The 14,864-nt window shown below is 38.0% G+C and overlaps 1 protein-coding gene across 1 annotated transcript in view; it reads right to left on the reverse strand.

Moving 5' to 3' along the window:
* The window catches only part of LOC127637322 (guanine nucleotide-binding protein G(i) subunit alpha-1-like), a 30,864-nt gene extending 16,278 nt beyond the window's left edge, over positions 1-14,586 (reverse strand). Inside the window, exon 1 of the mRNA XM_052118331.1 lies at positions 14,174-14,586. Coding sequence (XP_051974291.1) covers positions 14,174-14,291 — 118 coding nt within the window. The 5' untranslated portion in view covers positions 14,292-14,586. The remainder of the gene's footprint in view (positions 1-14,173) is intronic.
* Positions 14,587-14,864: the final 278 nt, after the last annotated feature.

The following is a 14,864-nucleotide window of genomic DNA, read 5'->3' on the forward strand; positions in this document are numbered from 1 at the left end:
TCAACAACACTTCCAGCTTTGTCCATTAGGGGCAGTGATTGGAATGTCACTATGCACAGACTGATTTCAGCAGCAGAACTTTCGACCTACTGATGTCGAATTCACAATGCGATTAGTCTGATGCGAATGCTTCCAAAAGCATACACTTATTTTGAAAATATATGAAAAAGGGAACAATATGCTACATTTATATATATATATATATATATATATATATATATTTTATTTTTTTATTGAAAATGCTGTCTGTAGATTTGAGATATGTCAGATGAGTATTGTGGACTGCATGAGCCAAATGGTTCTCAAGAGAAGCTGGCTGTGTCACACCAACAACTTGTAATCTTGCAAATTAGGCAAAAGTTGCTGTTACAACAAGAACTGTTTATCCGGCAGCTGGGTGTGATAAACAAATGTCAACAAATGTTGCAATTTCCATGCTCGTTTCATTCTTGGTTGAAAAATTGAGCCTACTTTAAGGATTAAGATTTTTTGCATTGTAGCATTACTTTCATTACAATTATTTTCAAGATTTATTTGTACTTTTTTTTTAGTGTTTGAACATGAAAAGAACCTTATGCATTTAAAGTGTGACTTGTTATGCCCCTTCAGCTCTTTTTGATCTTTCTTTCACTTTCCTTATTTTGCATGCACTAAATTTCCCCTCATGCATCATTCATCTGTGTGGTTATGTAAGCCACTTAGTGTTGGGAAAGATCGTGAGTCGTTTTCTTTTGATTAATCCGCTTATCACACATTTTAAGCACAGCATAATCAACTGCCATAATAAATTATAGCAGCAGACCTGCAACAAATGTTTATCGCACCTCAGCTGGTAGAGCATGGTGCCTGCAATGCCTAGGTTGTGGGTTTGATTCTCAGGAAAAGCATGCAATTATTGAATGTATGGCTTTTAATGCAATCTTAATCACTTTGGATATACTGTACTACTTTGCATTGGCAAATATGTAAATATACTTTCTAAAATTTACATTTTCCATCCACAAGGGGCTATTGAACTTAGCATGGGTCTTTGACATGACGACCACTCAACAACAATTTTGTGCTGTGTACAAATGATAATTCAGTTACATCACAACCCTCAGAGTGAAACATAATTCCAACGTGTCTCTACACACTGACACCATGTGACAACTTGAATGCCACACATTGTCCCACTGCCCAGTGTTATTACATTACAGCCAACACACACAGCAATTCAAGCCCATCTAATGAACCTCAAATGCAGATACCTTTTTATGTTTTGTTTTCTAAGATCTGTTAGCTTTTCAAGCCATTTAAAATCTTCTACGTTGACAATTTCTTAAAGATAAAGATTAAAGATGCACTACATGAAGCACCAAACAGAATCGCAAAAATAATATGATTTTTACATTTTCTGAAGAAAATAATAGTGGTGCATCCCCAAGCAAAAGTTGCTGCTAGCATCCAATGGTGGATTGTTGTTAGGGTGTTGCTATCTGGCTGCTAAGATTGCTAAGGTGTTAGGTATAGTTGCTGGGGCATTGCTGGGTTGCTGCTAAGGTGTTTTGATGGTTGTTAAGTAGTTATTTTATGGTCTTTATGGTACTTTAAGTCAAAAGCGCCCATCCCAGTCTCTATGATATGGATCAGGTCCCTCCTTCAACGTAAGTCTATAGGTTTTTTGCTCATTTCATTGTCCACCTAGGGGAAATCATGAGTCAGATTGCACAATAAAGTAAGTAAAAAAACCATCCATAAACAAGCCGCATGATTTTTACTCCTGTTTACATGTGGCTCGGTTGGTAAGCAGCTTTCCCCAAAGCAACTTCATTTTCCTGCGACGCTTGTGTAAATAACAAACATGGTATCTGAGGAAGACACTCTGACACTCTTTTATTCTCTGTTGCTTTGCTTTATTTCCAGATATTCCAGAGCTGTCGCTGTGTTTGTTTCCTTACCTGCCTATGGCGACATGCATCAGAGTTGTGCTTCAATAGTGGGGTTTCCCTTTCCGTAAAACTCTGGGATTCCGTCAATGTACCAGCGCATATACCCGAACGTTAGGGACCATCAATATTTTACAGTGGTGTTTATAAAGAGGTATAGTTTATAGCATATGCTTTTCCCATTGTACTCCCAGAAATTTTTTGTTGATTTGTTGTTGGGCTCTATGCTATGACGTTTGTTATTTGGTCTGTTCTACGCACTTGCACACTCCTCAAAAACCTGTTATAACACTTATGTGTATACATGGCTACATAAACAGCTTTCTCTGGGAGAAACCTAGGTGTGTTAAATGCTTTCGCTTAATCCCTTAAAAGGCATAAGGAAATCAGTGTTCTTGTTTACGATTCAGAATGCAGCTTTCAAAAAAAAAAACCTGGACTAACCTTTATTAAGTGCATGTAAACGAGGTGTTTTGACATTGCAAAAATTACACACTTCACCTTTAAGTCCCAAAGCACAAATTCGACACTTACATTCTATTGCTTTCATTAACGGCTCCATGTAAACATTTGCGATGGCAGGAATGGAGGTGAGCAGACACTAGTAAATGGAGAGACTCCTTGTGAGGGGAAGAGGATCGGAGAGAAGAGGAGACATTATTTTAATTATGTCTCACCACGGAGGCCTGGAGCCCAGAGGGACTTATCAATGTATCAATCCAGGAGAACGAGAGAGAGAGAGAGAGAGAGAGAGAGAGATCTCACAGATGAATACACAAGTGTATTTATGAAACAAAGAGTCTCATAGATGAGCAGTTTGTTCCTTTGGAACCCAATAAAATCATGACATGCACACTAATTTGAGCACACAAACACCTAATTAGGATTAACAAAATGTATCAGTATTTTCAAAATATCTTCTATTGAGTCTATAACGCATAAAAAAATACATCTGATGCTTACCCTTTTAAAGGGAACTCTTTCACCTTTTCATTTCTACCCTTTGACAGGGTTCAGATGAACACCTTAAAGTTAACATTACATGGCAATTCAACAAAGATATTTAACAGGAACAAACGTTTTATCATTTATTTAGAGTTGATTGGGTTGTGAAAAGTGGGTGTTCGTAACCAAAATGGAGTCAGGCCTGAAAGCGAATTTGCAGTCGATTCCTCCAGAAACAAGGTCGGCACTCACTTTTGAGGAGTATTTTTGACCGGGACGTGGAGGCTAAAAGTCAAGTTCCTCCCTTAAGAGCATCTTGAAGTATCCCAATGGTAGTTGAAATCTATTGTTATTTGCTATGCTGTAACCTTTATGAACATTAACTGGCATTAAATTACTGGATTAACTACTGGCAAACACTCCATTTCCTTCAACAGTATCAATAAGAACAGGAATGTGTATTAAGAAAGTAAATAGTGTACATTTTGATTTCATGCTGACTTTAAAAACATATTACTGCAGTGCCACATGTGCAAAACGCTTGTACGTATGGCTGAAACGATTAGGCAATGTTATTGACAACATACACAATAAAAAATTGTCGACAAAAAATTTAATTGTCGAGTAGTCGTTTGATCTCATTTAATGTAACATAAGATCACATTAAACTCTAATGATGACGCGTTAGAGCAGCACTGCAGTTCCCGCAAGACTGAGGAGAGGAAGAATTACACAGCTCACAGTCCAGATGCACTCGAAACTTTCCAAACAACATCAGTTCAAATAAAAATTCAAAATGCACTGGTATACAAAATACACTTACTGAATATTTTAGATACATTCTCTTAAAGCAAGTCTAAATATCTTATATGTTGCTTCTCAAGTAAATTTATCTTGTTTTAAGGATTTGTAGAACATTTTAAATGGAAAACAAGATAAAAACACTCGATTACATTAGGTTATTTTTTACAGTGAATTTCTTTACAGAAATAAACTTAATAAAAATAATGTTTCCCTTTAATTCAGTGAATGTCATTTCGATTTTCCTCTTTAATATTAGTAAGCACGTTTAATACAACATTTTAAGTCGGACCACAAGCTGAATAATTGGTTAAGTGCTAATGATTAATCGTTGCAATAATCGGCGAAGAGTCGAATAATCATTCTAATAATCGATTATCAAAATAATCGTTAGTTGTAGCCCTACTTGCATGTGTGTGTTGGTTTATTTAACTGACCCCTGATCTTTCACTTTAGTGACACCACTGGAATGTGAACGGTATGCACATCAAAGCCTCTTAAAAAACGTTCAAACCATGAAGCATTAAGACGATCCATGCTTATTTTAAAACAATCCACCATGCAGCATATCTTTGCCAGATGGCCAAGTTAAAAAAGCTTTTCCATGACTGGTATATTCCACACTAAATGGTTTAGGGTCTGGTCAGTTCCTTGAGTTTCTCATTTACAAGAGATATTCAAGAGAATATTGATGTGTTAGCTCCTTCAGTACTGCATGTATGCTAGCACATCTGACGTTTGCAAACATTAGCGCTGCTACATTAGGCACAGTCAGTCACTTTTCATCCCTGTTGCTCCAAACACAACACACTCACTCACACACAACCACACACTCTGGTCTCTCCTGAGACCACCTGTCCAGCGATCACCGAGGTTATCACACACAACTCTGAGGTTATGATCCACATTAAACCACACCCAAACTCTGTAGTGAACAAACACTAACAATTTCCTTCCAAACGCTTCTACAATAACAATATGTAATGGAAACGAATCCCAAAACAGTGTTTTGGACAAACCATCAGTCAATATTTGGCCATTTTCAGAATATCAACTTAAAAACCAAAAAACTTTTCTGCTGCCTAGACGTTAGTTAGTTCAAGAATCTACCAACAGTCTTGTCAATGTTTATTGCACATTTTTATTGCAGAATTTGAGTAAATAGTTAAATTTCAGCAATTTGTGTACAACTCATTTGGTAACATTAAATTGGATTTGATTACATGTATATATATATATATTACACGGCTCACGTGTACTTGATTAAGACTGGTACGTAATGCATATAATATAAACAATATAAAATAGCTTTCTATTTATAATGGTTTAGATTAAAATTATTATTGGCCTCAGGGGCCAATGGGGGGTGGTGGGGAGGTAACCCCCCCAATAATCAAAACCAGCAAGTACAGCCCCAACAATATTTATACCATGATCAATGGAAACATGTAAATGCACGATGTAACCACCCCCCAAATTTCAAGCCAAATCCACGGCCTTGTTTGGCCTCTTATCGCAATTCAACAACTTATCGAAATGCTCAAATTACAACATTTTCCAGAAAAACACTATACACACTGAGTGGTTGTGTCATCATGTGAATGTTCAGGTTGCTAAACCAAGTGTCAATGCACCCTAGTGTGAGACACCCAGGGAAGACTATGACTTACTGGGTGATACAGCTTTGCTTCACACACATGAAGTTACCAAATACTGGTCATTTCAGCTTTCAGCTCCTGTTTGTATAAATGTGTGTGTGTGTGTGTGTGTGTGTGTGTGTGTGTGTGTGTGTGTGTGTGTATGTGTGTGTGTGTGTTTAGGAGGTTTATGAGGACATTATTTAGGTTACAACTGATAATTACAAGGACATTATGCTATAAATGTGGTTTATGTGTCTACTGTCCCCATAATTCAAATCGCTTAAAAAACACATTAAACAATGTTTTTTTTTTTAAATGTAAAAATGCAGAACGTTTTTTGTGACGGTTAGGTTTAGGGGTATGGTTAGGGGATAGAAAGTATAAAAATCATTATGTCTATGGAGAGTCCTCATAAGGATAGCCACACCAACATGTTTGGTGTGTGTTGGTTCCTTTCACCAGACTGCGTTGGTGCCACTCTTGTGGGTAATTTGAACAGACTGTGTGTGTGTGTGTGTGTGTGTGTGTGTGTGTGTGTGTGTGTGTGTGTGTGTGTGTGTGTGTGTGTGTGTGTGTGTGTGTGTGTGTGTGGGTGTGTGACAATGTGCGTCTGCTTGTTGCCTGGAGACGAGTCGCAGTACCATCTCGCTAACATCCCTGAAACAGTGGTTACTAAGGTCAACATGACTGCAGACATGTGGCTTGGACACTTATTTAGATAAATGCAGCAAACACACAGCGAGAAATGAACAGTTGGAGTCAAAAGTTTACATGCACTTAGGTTGAAGTCATTAAAACTCCTTTTTTAACATCTCCACAGATTTAATATTAGCAAAATATAGTTTTGGCAAGTAATTTAGGACATATACTTTGTGCACTACACGAGTAATTTTTCCAACTGTTGTTCACAGACAGATTGTTTCACTTTTAATTGACTATATCACAATTCCAGAGGGTGAGAAGTTAACATACACTAAGTTAACTGTGCCTTTAAGCAGCTTGTAAAATTCCATAAAATGAAGTCAATCCTTTAGGCAATTAGCAAATTAGCTTCTGATAGGAGGTGTACTGAATTGTAGGTGTACCTGTGGATGTATTTTAAGGCCTACCTTCAAACTCAGTGCCTCTTTGCTTGACATCATGCAAAAATCAAAAGAAATCAGCCAAGACCTCAGAAATAAAAATCGTGGACATCCACAAGTCTGGTTCATTGCCTGAAGGTACCACGTTCATCTGTACAAACAATGGTATGCAAGTATAAACACCATGGGACCACACAGCCATCATACCGCTCAGGAAGGAGGGGCATTCAGTATCCTAGAGATGAACGTAGTTCAAAAAGTGCAAATCAATATTAGAACAACAGCAAAGGGCCTTGTGAAGATGCTGGAGGAAATATGTAGACAAGTATCTATAGCCATAGTAAAACAAGTCAAGGTACTGGAGTGGCCATCACAAATCCCTAACCTCAATCAGATTTGTGGGCAGAAATGTAAAAGTGTGTGCGAGCAAGGAGGCCTACAAACCTGACTCTGTTACACCAGTTCTGTCTGGGACAATTGGGACAATTGCAACAACTTATTGTGAGAAGCTTGTGGAAGGCTACGCAAAAGGTTTGACCCAAGTTAAACTATTTAAAGGCAATGCTACCAAATACTAACAAAGTGTATGTAAACTTCTGACCCACTGGGAATGTGATGAAAGAAATAAAAGCTGAAATAAATCATTCTCTCTACAATTATTCTGACATTTCACATTCTTAAAATAAAGAAGTGATCCTAACTGACATAAGACAGGGAATGTTTTCTAAGTTTAAATGTCAGGAATTGTGAAAAACTGAGTTTAAATGTATTTGGCTAAGATGTATGTAAATGTTTGACTTCAACTGTAAATGGTTTAACCCATATGTTGATAAATCTGAGGTCTGGCAATGGTATGATTCTCTCTTTTTTGCCCTTTTACACACACTGACAAATGCAAAGCCGATTATATAATTATCCTGATAGTACGCTGTAATTATCCTGCAGTCCCCACACTGCTAAAACTATATGAATTGTGTGCATGGCAATAATAGACTAAAAATGTAAAGAAGTTTCCATTAATTAACTCGATTTGATTACACTGGTTGTCATAAACAACACTCCTATTTCATCCATAATACTTTGAAACATCCAAGAGAAGTGGTAACCAGAAATTGTAACCTTAAGGAGCTATTTCTACCTGATCTAATCCTTAAAATTTGTTTTGTTGGTGTAACCTAATGTATTCACGTTGATTAAGGCATGTTAATATCTTTCAGCCACATCAAACTAGTTAATTTAGATGTTACCCAACACAAAGCACTTTTTTTTCCAGTGAAGTTAACAGCATGCATAAGACAGAGTTACATTTAGAAGGTTATGGGAACAAGTTAGGGTTAGAAATGTATGGGTACATATTATAAGGTTATGGTAAGATAGTTACAATTAGTGTTGCCAAAAATATCGGTACTTCGGTAACAAGTCAGTACTAAAATAAATAAGATGTAACGATACCAGTGATTCTGTAGTACCGGTAGTACTGAGCACCGACTTAATTTGGTACCCACACACTGTCTTACTGACACATGACTGCTTTCAAATGCTCACATGCTTATTTGAGCATGTGCTCTGTTACTGCTTTTCCATTGAAATGCACAACTAATCAAATTAAAATTGTGATATGTCCTAGTGTGATTATTAAACCACAAAATTCTTAGTCTGTATGAGCTGCATGAGCTTTAAATTACTGTGTGAAGTTTCCCGCTCATACGCTGGAAACTCCACAAACTATGAGAATCATTCATGTTGTATGAGAGACAACAGCAGAGCACTAATCCACAGTGAAGCGTTATTTTTATAAAATTCAAGAATTAAATCACAGCATTTGCACTTTAACAATCTCACTGGGCAATGTAGCGAACTGTTTATCCGGAGAAGTTAAACTTCCATCAAAAATACACATCAAAATAAAAGCATGATTCATAATAAAAGCTAAACGCCTGAAATTGAAGAAATTGCAAGAGACATATTATAACTGTATAGCAAAATGTAATCCTCAATGTAGAAATAATAATAAGAATTATTATTATAATAGTAATAATAAATAATGATTAATGAATAATGATTGAAATAATAAAACAAAGTAAGCAATATATCACAAGAAAGAGTGCTTTTGTACTGAACAATTAGTTCAATTAGCAATGGTATGTTGATATGTAATTGTCCTTTTTTACTTGTTGAATGTTTAAGGAAAAAAATTATTAGACACATTTAGATAATGAAATTAAATTAAACTTTAAAACATGGAATTCTGGAAGAATTATTAAAAAACAATTGGAAAAAGGGATTTGGGGCAAAAAAGAGATTTCAATAGGGCCTTGCTTAAAAATAGGGATGGGCACGAGTACTCGAGGACTGGGGAACTCGGACGTGACAGCAATGATCGATCATGAAAGCGATGATCGATAGTGATCACGCATGACGGGACTTTTCACTTAATTCGTGTGGCAAAATTACCAGATAAATAAACACAAACGTGTCAAAGAGGGAGCTTATTTTTAAGATTACGTTCGAGGGGAACGTTGAATATCAGAGACTTCTCATGGCAAACAAACTGATACCACGCTTCGATGCTATCGTTACCGTAATCAAAACAAAGAGAGTGTAATAAACCGTGTTTTGAACACCTGTCTCTGTAAAATGTTTGCTAAACACGCTTTATTATCATGTAATGTAAGAACTTTGACTCATTAATGGATATTATTTAATAAAAGTGAATGATTGTCACTGACTAAAACTTCCTGACCTTCATCTCGACGAAATGAATGAAGATTTACAAGCTTGAGATTCCAAGTTAGATGCCCAATATAAAGTGTAATTCCGTCGCACTTTCCTCAGTTGAAAGGTGGAAATTCAGACTCTCCGAGTTGAATGGAACGCTTCATGAATCACAACAACAACGATACAGAGCATCGCGGAATTCCTCAAAAGAGTGAACATTTGGACACACACACACACACACACACATATACACCAGGCGTGTGTGGCAGTGTACAGCAGGCAAGCGTTTCAAACAGCTAGCGCAGTTAAATGGAACAAAATGCAACATCTTCAAAACTGAACTTCAACTTAACACACATATTAAAACACAATGGTTATGGCATCTCCTGTTATTTGAAAATATACTGTTCAGACAGTCACTAAAAAAACTGGTGCACCCTTACTAAGACTACTACAGTAACCTGAAGGAAGCACAGACAGACGTGTGTTGTGCACATTCTTTCAGAGTCGGGCAGCGAATGTTCACATAATGACAAAATATGATGCATTATATTTTGATAATGCAATCTTTTGTAAATTTTGTAACATACTATTTTATAACAGCCTATAATAATAAACAGACAATACACTGGAACAACAAGATGCACGTTAGTGCACGTTACTAGACGTTAGTCAGACATGTTATTATACAATTATGAACATGTAATTGCCCCTTGAGTACTCGGCAAGTACTCGAGTAGACAAAATGACCAAAATGTCCATCCCTACTTAAAAACAAACAAGTGTTAGAAACACTTGAAGGAAACTTTAAACTTAAACTTATGTACATTGAAATTTTACTTTAAATAGGCTAAAGAAGTGTGTTCAATAGCTGCAGGTACAGGGTTAGATTGTTATGATTATGGGTACAGGATAGATTGTTAAAATGTATGGGTTTGTCATGGGCACATGTAAGGATTTTATAGTTTGGGTACAAGTTAGATACAGGTGTGGGTTAGTATTATAGAGTTAATATTATGGGTAATTTTAGATAGTTACAGGTATGGGTCAGTTATGGGCACAGGCTAGGATTGCAGTTACTACTTTAGGGGCTAGTTAGATAGCTACATGTGCGGGTTATGATTACAGAGTTAAGATTATGGGTAAAGGTTAGATAGTTACAGTTACGGGCACAAGTTAGGATTGCATAGTTACTAGTTTAGGGGCTAGTTAGATAGCTACAGGTACAGCTTAGGGTTAGATTGTTACGATTATGGTTATAAGTTAGATAGTTACAGTTATGGGTTGGTTATGGGCACATGTAAGGAATACATAGTTACTAGTTAAGGTACTATTTAGACAGTTACTGATGCAGGTTAGGATTATATAGTAAAGATTATGGTACACGTTAGATAGTTAGAGGTATGGGTTAGTTACGTGCAAAGGTTAGGATTAGATAGTTACAAGTATGGGTACTGGTTACATAACTATATGGTTAGGGTTAAATATTTAAGATTAGGGGTAAAGATAAAAGAGTTACAGGCATGGGTTAGTTATGAGCACAGGTTAGGATAAGATATTTACTAGTATGGGTCCTTGTTACATAGCTACAGGTACGGGTTATGGTTATATCGTTAATATTATGGGTACAGGTTTGATAGTTACAAGCATGGGCTATTTATGGTCACAGGTTAGGATTAAATAGTTACTAGTAAGGGTACTTAGTACATACAGGAACTGGTTAGGGTTCGATAGTTACGATTACGTGAACAAGTTAGATAGTTACAGGTATGTATGAATAGTTATGGGCATATGTTAGTATGCTAGTATGGGTACTGATTAAATAGTTACAAAATTAGGGTTAAATAGTTAAGATTATGGATACAGGTTAGATAGTTACAGGTATGAGTTAGTTATGGGCAAAAGTATGGATTAGATAGATGCTAGTATGGTACTGGTTAGACAGCTACAAAATTAGGCTTAAATAGTTAAAGGTGCTATATGTCATTTTTTACTGTACTAAATCATAAAATTACCATAATATGTCATTAGTCAAGTCAAGTGGTTTTTATTGTCGTTTCAACCATATACAGTTAGTACAGTACACAGCAAAACGAGACAACGTTCCTCCAGGACCATGGTGCTACATAAAAACAACAAAGGACCAACATAGGACCACATGAGACTACACAACGAAATAAAATACCTATATAAACTACCTATATATACCTATATAAAGTGCACATGCAAACATGTGCAAAAAGTACAGGACAGTACAACAAATTACTGACAATGAACAGGACAATAGACAGTGCAGCGCCGACCAGTACTCAGTAGTGCAAAAAGATGACAGTTTCTAAAAATGTAAATATAACATACTATGAGATAGTGTTCTATGCACATAGCAGTTATTGAGGTAGCAGACAGTTATAAAGTGACAGTAATTAAAGTGCAACTCAGGACACGTGTGTGTCAAACCAGTCTCTGAGTATTGAGGAGTCTGATGGCTTGGGGAAGAAGCTGTTACACAGTCTGGCCGTGAGGGCCCGAATGCTTCGGTACCTCTTGCCAGACGGGAGGAGGGTAAAGAGTTTGTGTGAGGGGTGTGTGGGGTCGACCACAATGCTGGTTGCTTTGTGGATACAGTGTTTTTTGTAAATGTCTTTGATGGAGGGAAGAGAGACCCCAATGATCTTCTCAGCTGTCCTCACTATCCTCTGCAGGGCTTTGCGGTCCGAAACGGTGCAAGTCCCAAACTAGGCAGTGATGCAGCTGCTCAGGATGCTCTCAATAGTCCCTCTATAGAATGTAGTGAGGATGGGGGTTGGGAGATGTGCTTTCCTCAGCCTTCGAAGAAAGTAGAGACGCTGCTGGGCTTTCTTGGTGATAGAGCTGGTGTTGAGGGACCAGGTGAGGTTCTCCGCCAAGTGAACACCAAGGAATTTGGTGCTTTTGACGATCTCCACAGAGGAGCCGTCGATGTTCAGCGGAGTGTGTTCACCTTGTGCTCTCCTAAAGTCAACAACCATCTCCTTTGTTTTGTCGACATTCAGGGACAGGTTGTTGGCTCTACACCAGTTCGTCAGCCGCTGCACCTCCTCTCTGTATGCTGACTCATTGTTCTAGAGAATTAGGAAACATGCTATGTTGGAATACTGGCTTCTCCGATAACAATGCTACAGCCAGTATATTCTACTTTGAAGTTTCCATTCTGGGCAGAATTTCTGTTTATGTTTTGGCCTGTGTGATCCCACCCATTCATCAATAGTATTTCGACACCACCGAGTTGCCAGATTTGAACAAGTTTGCAGGCCAACAACACTGCGTGCTGCAGCCATAGAAGCCAGCAAATTAACTTGATCAGAGATAACAGATTCCACCTAAAAAGCCTTGCTATCCTTCTAAAAACCACCATGACCAGAGGTGTAGTAAAACAAGGATAAATATTGGAGATGCCTGAAGATTGAGACATCTTAAAGCCCAGAAATCCTTTAAAACAGATGCTTAGTTGGCTAATTTTCATGTCAACATTCTGTCAACCCGCATGAGCTTAGAGTCTGGGGCGGGGCAGACAACTCTCCAATATTTTTTATTTGGACTGCAGTACCCATTTCAAACACTTGTTGTCAATCTTACATATAGTACCTTTAAGATTATGGGCGGTGGCGTAGTGGCTAAAGCACAGGTCTGTTAATCAGCAAGGTTAATCAGCAAGGTCGCTGGTTCGAACCCCATGGTGTTCGAATGGGTTCGAACCCCATGGCCACCACCAATGTGTCCTTGAGCAAGGCACTTAACTCCAGGTTGTTCCGGGGGGATTGTCCCTGTAATAATTGCACTGTAAGTTGCTTTGGATAAAAGCGTCTGCCAAATGCATAAATGTAAATGTAGACTAGTATGGATACTGGTTACAAAGTTACAGGATTAGGGTTAAATATTTAAGATGCAAAGTGTCCTTGGGCAAGACACTGAACCCAATGGCAGGCTAGTGCCTAGCATGTATGAGTGTAAAGCGCTTTGGTAACCTCTTAGGTTAAAAAAGTGCTATATAAGTGCCATTTACCAAGATTATGGGTACAGGTTAGATAGTTACAGTTATGGATCAGTTAAGTGTCTCAGGTTAGGATTCGTTTATAGAATGGGTACTGGTTAGATAGCTACAGGTACGGTTGGGATTAGATAATTATGATTATGGGTACAGATAAGATAGTTTCAGGTATGGTTTAAAATTAGATAATTGTGGGTAAGATTATAAAATCAGAGTTTGATGGTTATGGGTACTGTTTAGGCTTTGCCACAATAGTCCAGCGAATCACATGAAATTGAGACTACTATATAAGGAATCACCAAACACCAAAATACACCCATTGCCTTCTCTATCGTCCATTATATATTTGCCAAAAAGATGAATCAAAGCATATATGGAACTCTCACATGTTTAGGCGGGGTGATGGAAACACTTGTAATTATTCAGGAAACAGACTGATGTTCAGTTGTGTGAAATAACATGATCAAATGTAACATTATTTTCCAATCAGTACAGAATGAAGCAACAGGTCTCCATTCTCAAACCACTCCTACAAATGAAATCATCATCACCATTGCAGCTCATTTACAAACGGGACCTTAATAAAATTTATTTCTGACGTTTTAAAGATCTTCTGTTTGTTTCCAGCATCTCAGATAGTGTGTTTGTTTGTATGGGCGTGTTTGAAATAGTTTTCTCATTGTAGACATATTTGCAGCAAGGTATTGACTGATCTGTTACTTTGCAGGGATGTATTGGGGTGGTCAATATTTAATTCTGCTCATATCTCTCAAAGATGGACATCTGAACAAAAGGCCACAAAATAACAACTCCCAACATGAATAACGCGTTATAAATTATACAAATGTAACGGTCAGCTAATGAAAGGCTTGAGAAATGGAGAAATGGATCAAAAGACCAACATGAAAATGCTCAGCCAAACTTTTTGTTATAGTTTAGATTGCAACTACAATGTAGGCTAATGATACAGTTCTAAAGATGTAACAGTTGTGATTTTTTTAGGCCTCTTATATCTGTTCTGTTGCTTCTTACCGAGCAGAAGGAGTTTGACCTCTCTGGCCGCTTTCTCTCCGTCATCTCTCAGATTTCTGTCGATCATTTTACTCCTCTCCACCGCCGCTTTATCCTCCGTGCTTAACGTGCAGCCCATCCTCACGATGATCCGAACCGTCAAATAGAACGTACAATATTCAGCATGCACCAGTTCCCCCTCCGGGAAACCACACGCCCTTCTTTTTAAAACAACCGAGCACCAAAAAGGAGGTCTTCAAAAAGAAACGACACGAGAAAGTGTCTGGCTCTTGTCCTAATGAATACAATTATTCCGGTAGCTTGCTTTGTTGCTCTGCGGATCCCTTCAAAGCTATGAAAAAAAATCCGTAAAAAAACCCCGTAACGATCCGTTCCCCAGCGCGTCAGTACATTTACGGGCTCGCGCTGCTTCCTGTTCGCATGCATGAAGGCGCGTTCACGTGTGTGCATTTTGTAGCGGCGGGCACGCGCTCTGCCTCAGCAGCAGCGGCAGCGCTACATGATGATACAGGATGACGCGGTGAAGAGCATCTGTCATCCCTGATACAGACTGATGCCAATGAGCTGCTGTGTTGCTGTACCCTCCAGTGTGACGAGGCTTGTCTGTGCCCAGTTTCAAACATCCAGACTGGCAAGGGAAATGGGACTATTCAGTTGGCACAAGTACACTGTATAAAAATTGTGTTGTTTT

Source organism: Xyrauchen texanus, chromosome 45 (genome assembly GCF_025860055.1).
Source record: "Xyrauchen texanus isolate HMW12.3.18 chromosome 45, RBS_HiC_50CHRs, whole genome shotgun sequence".
Lineage (NCBI taxonomy): Eukaryota > Metazoa > Chordata > Actinopteri > Cypriniformes > Catostomidae > Xyrauchen > Xyrauchen texanus.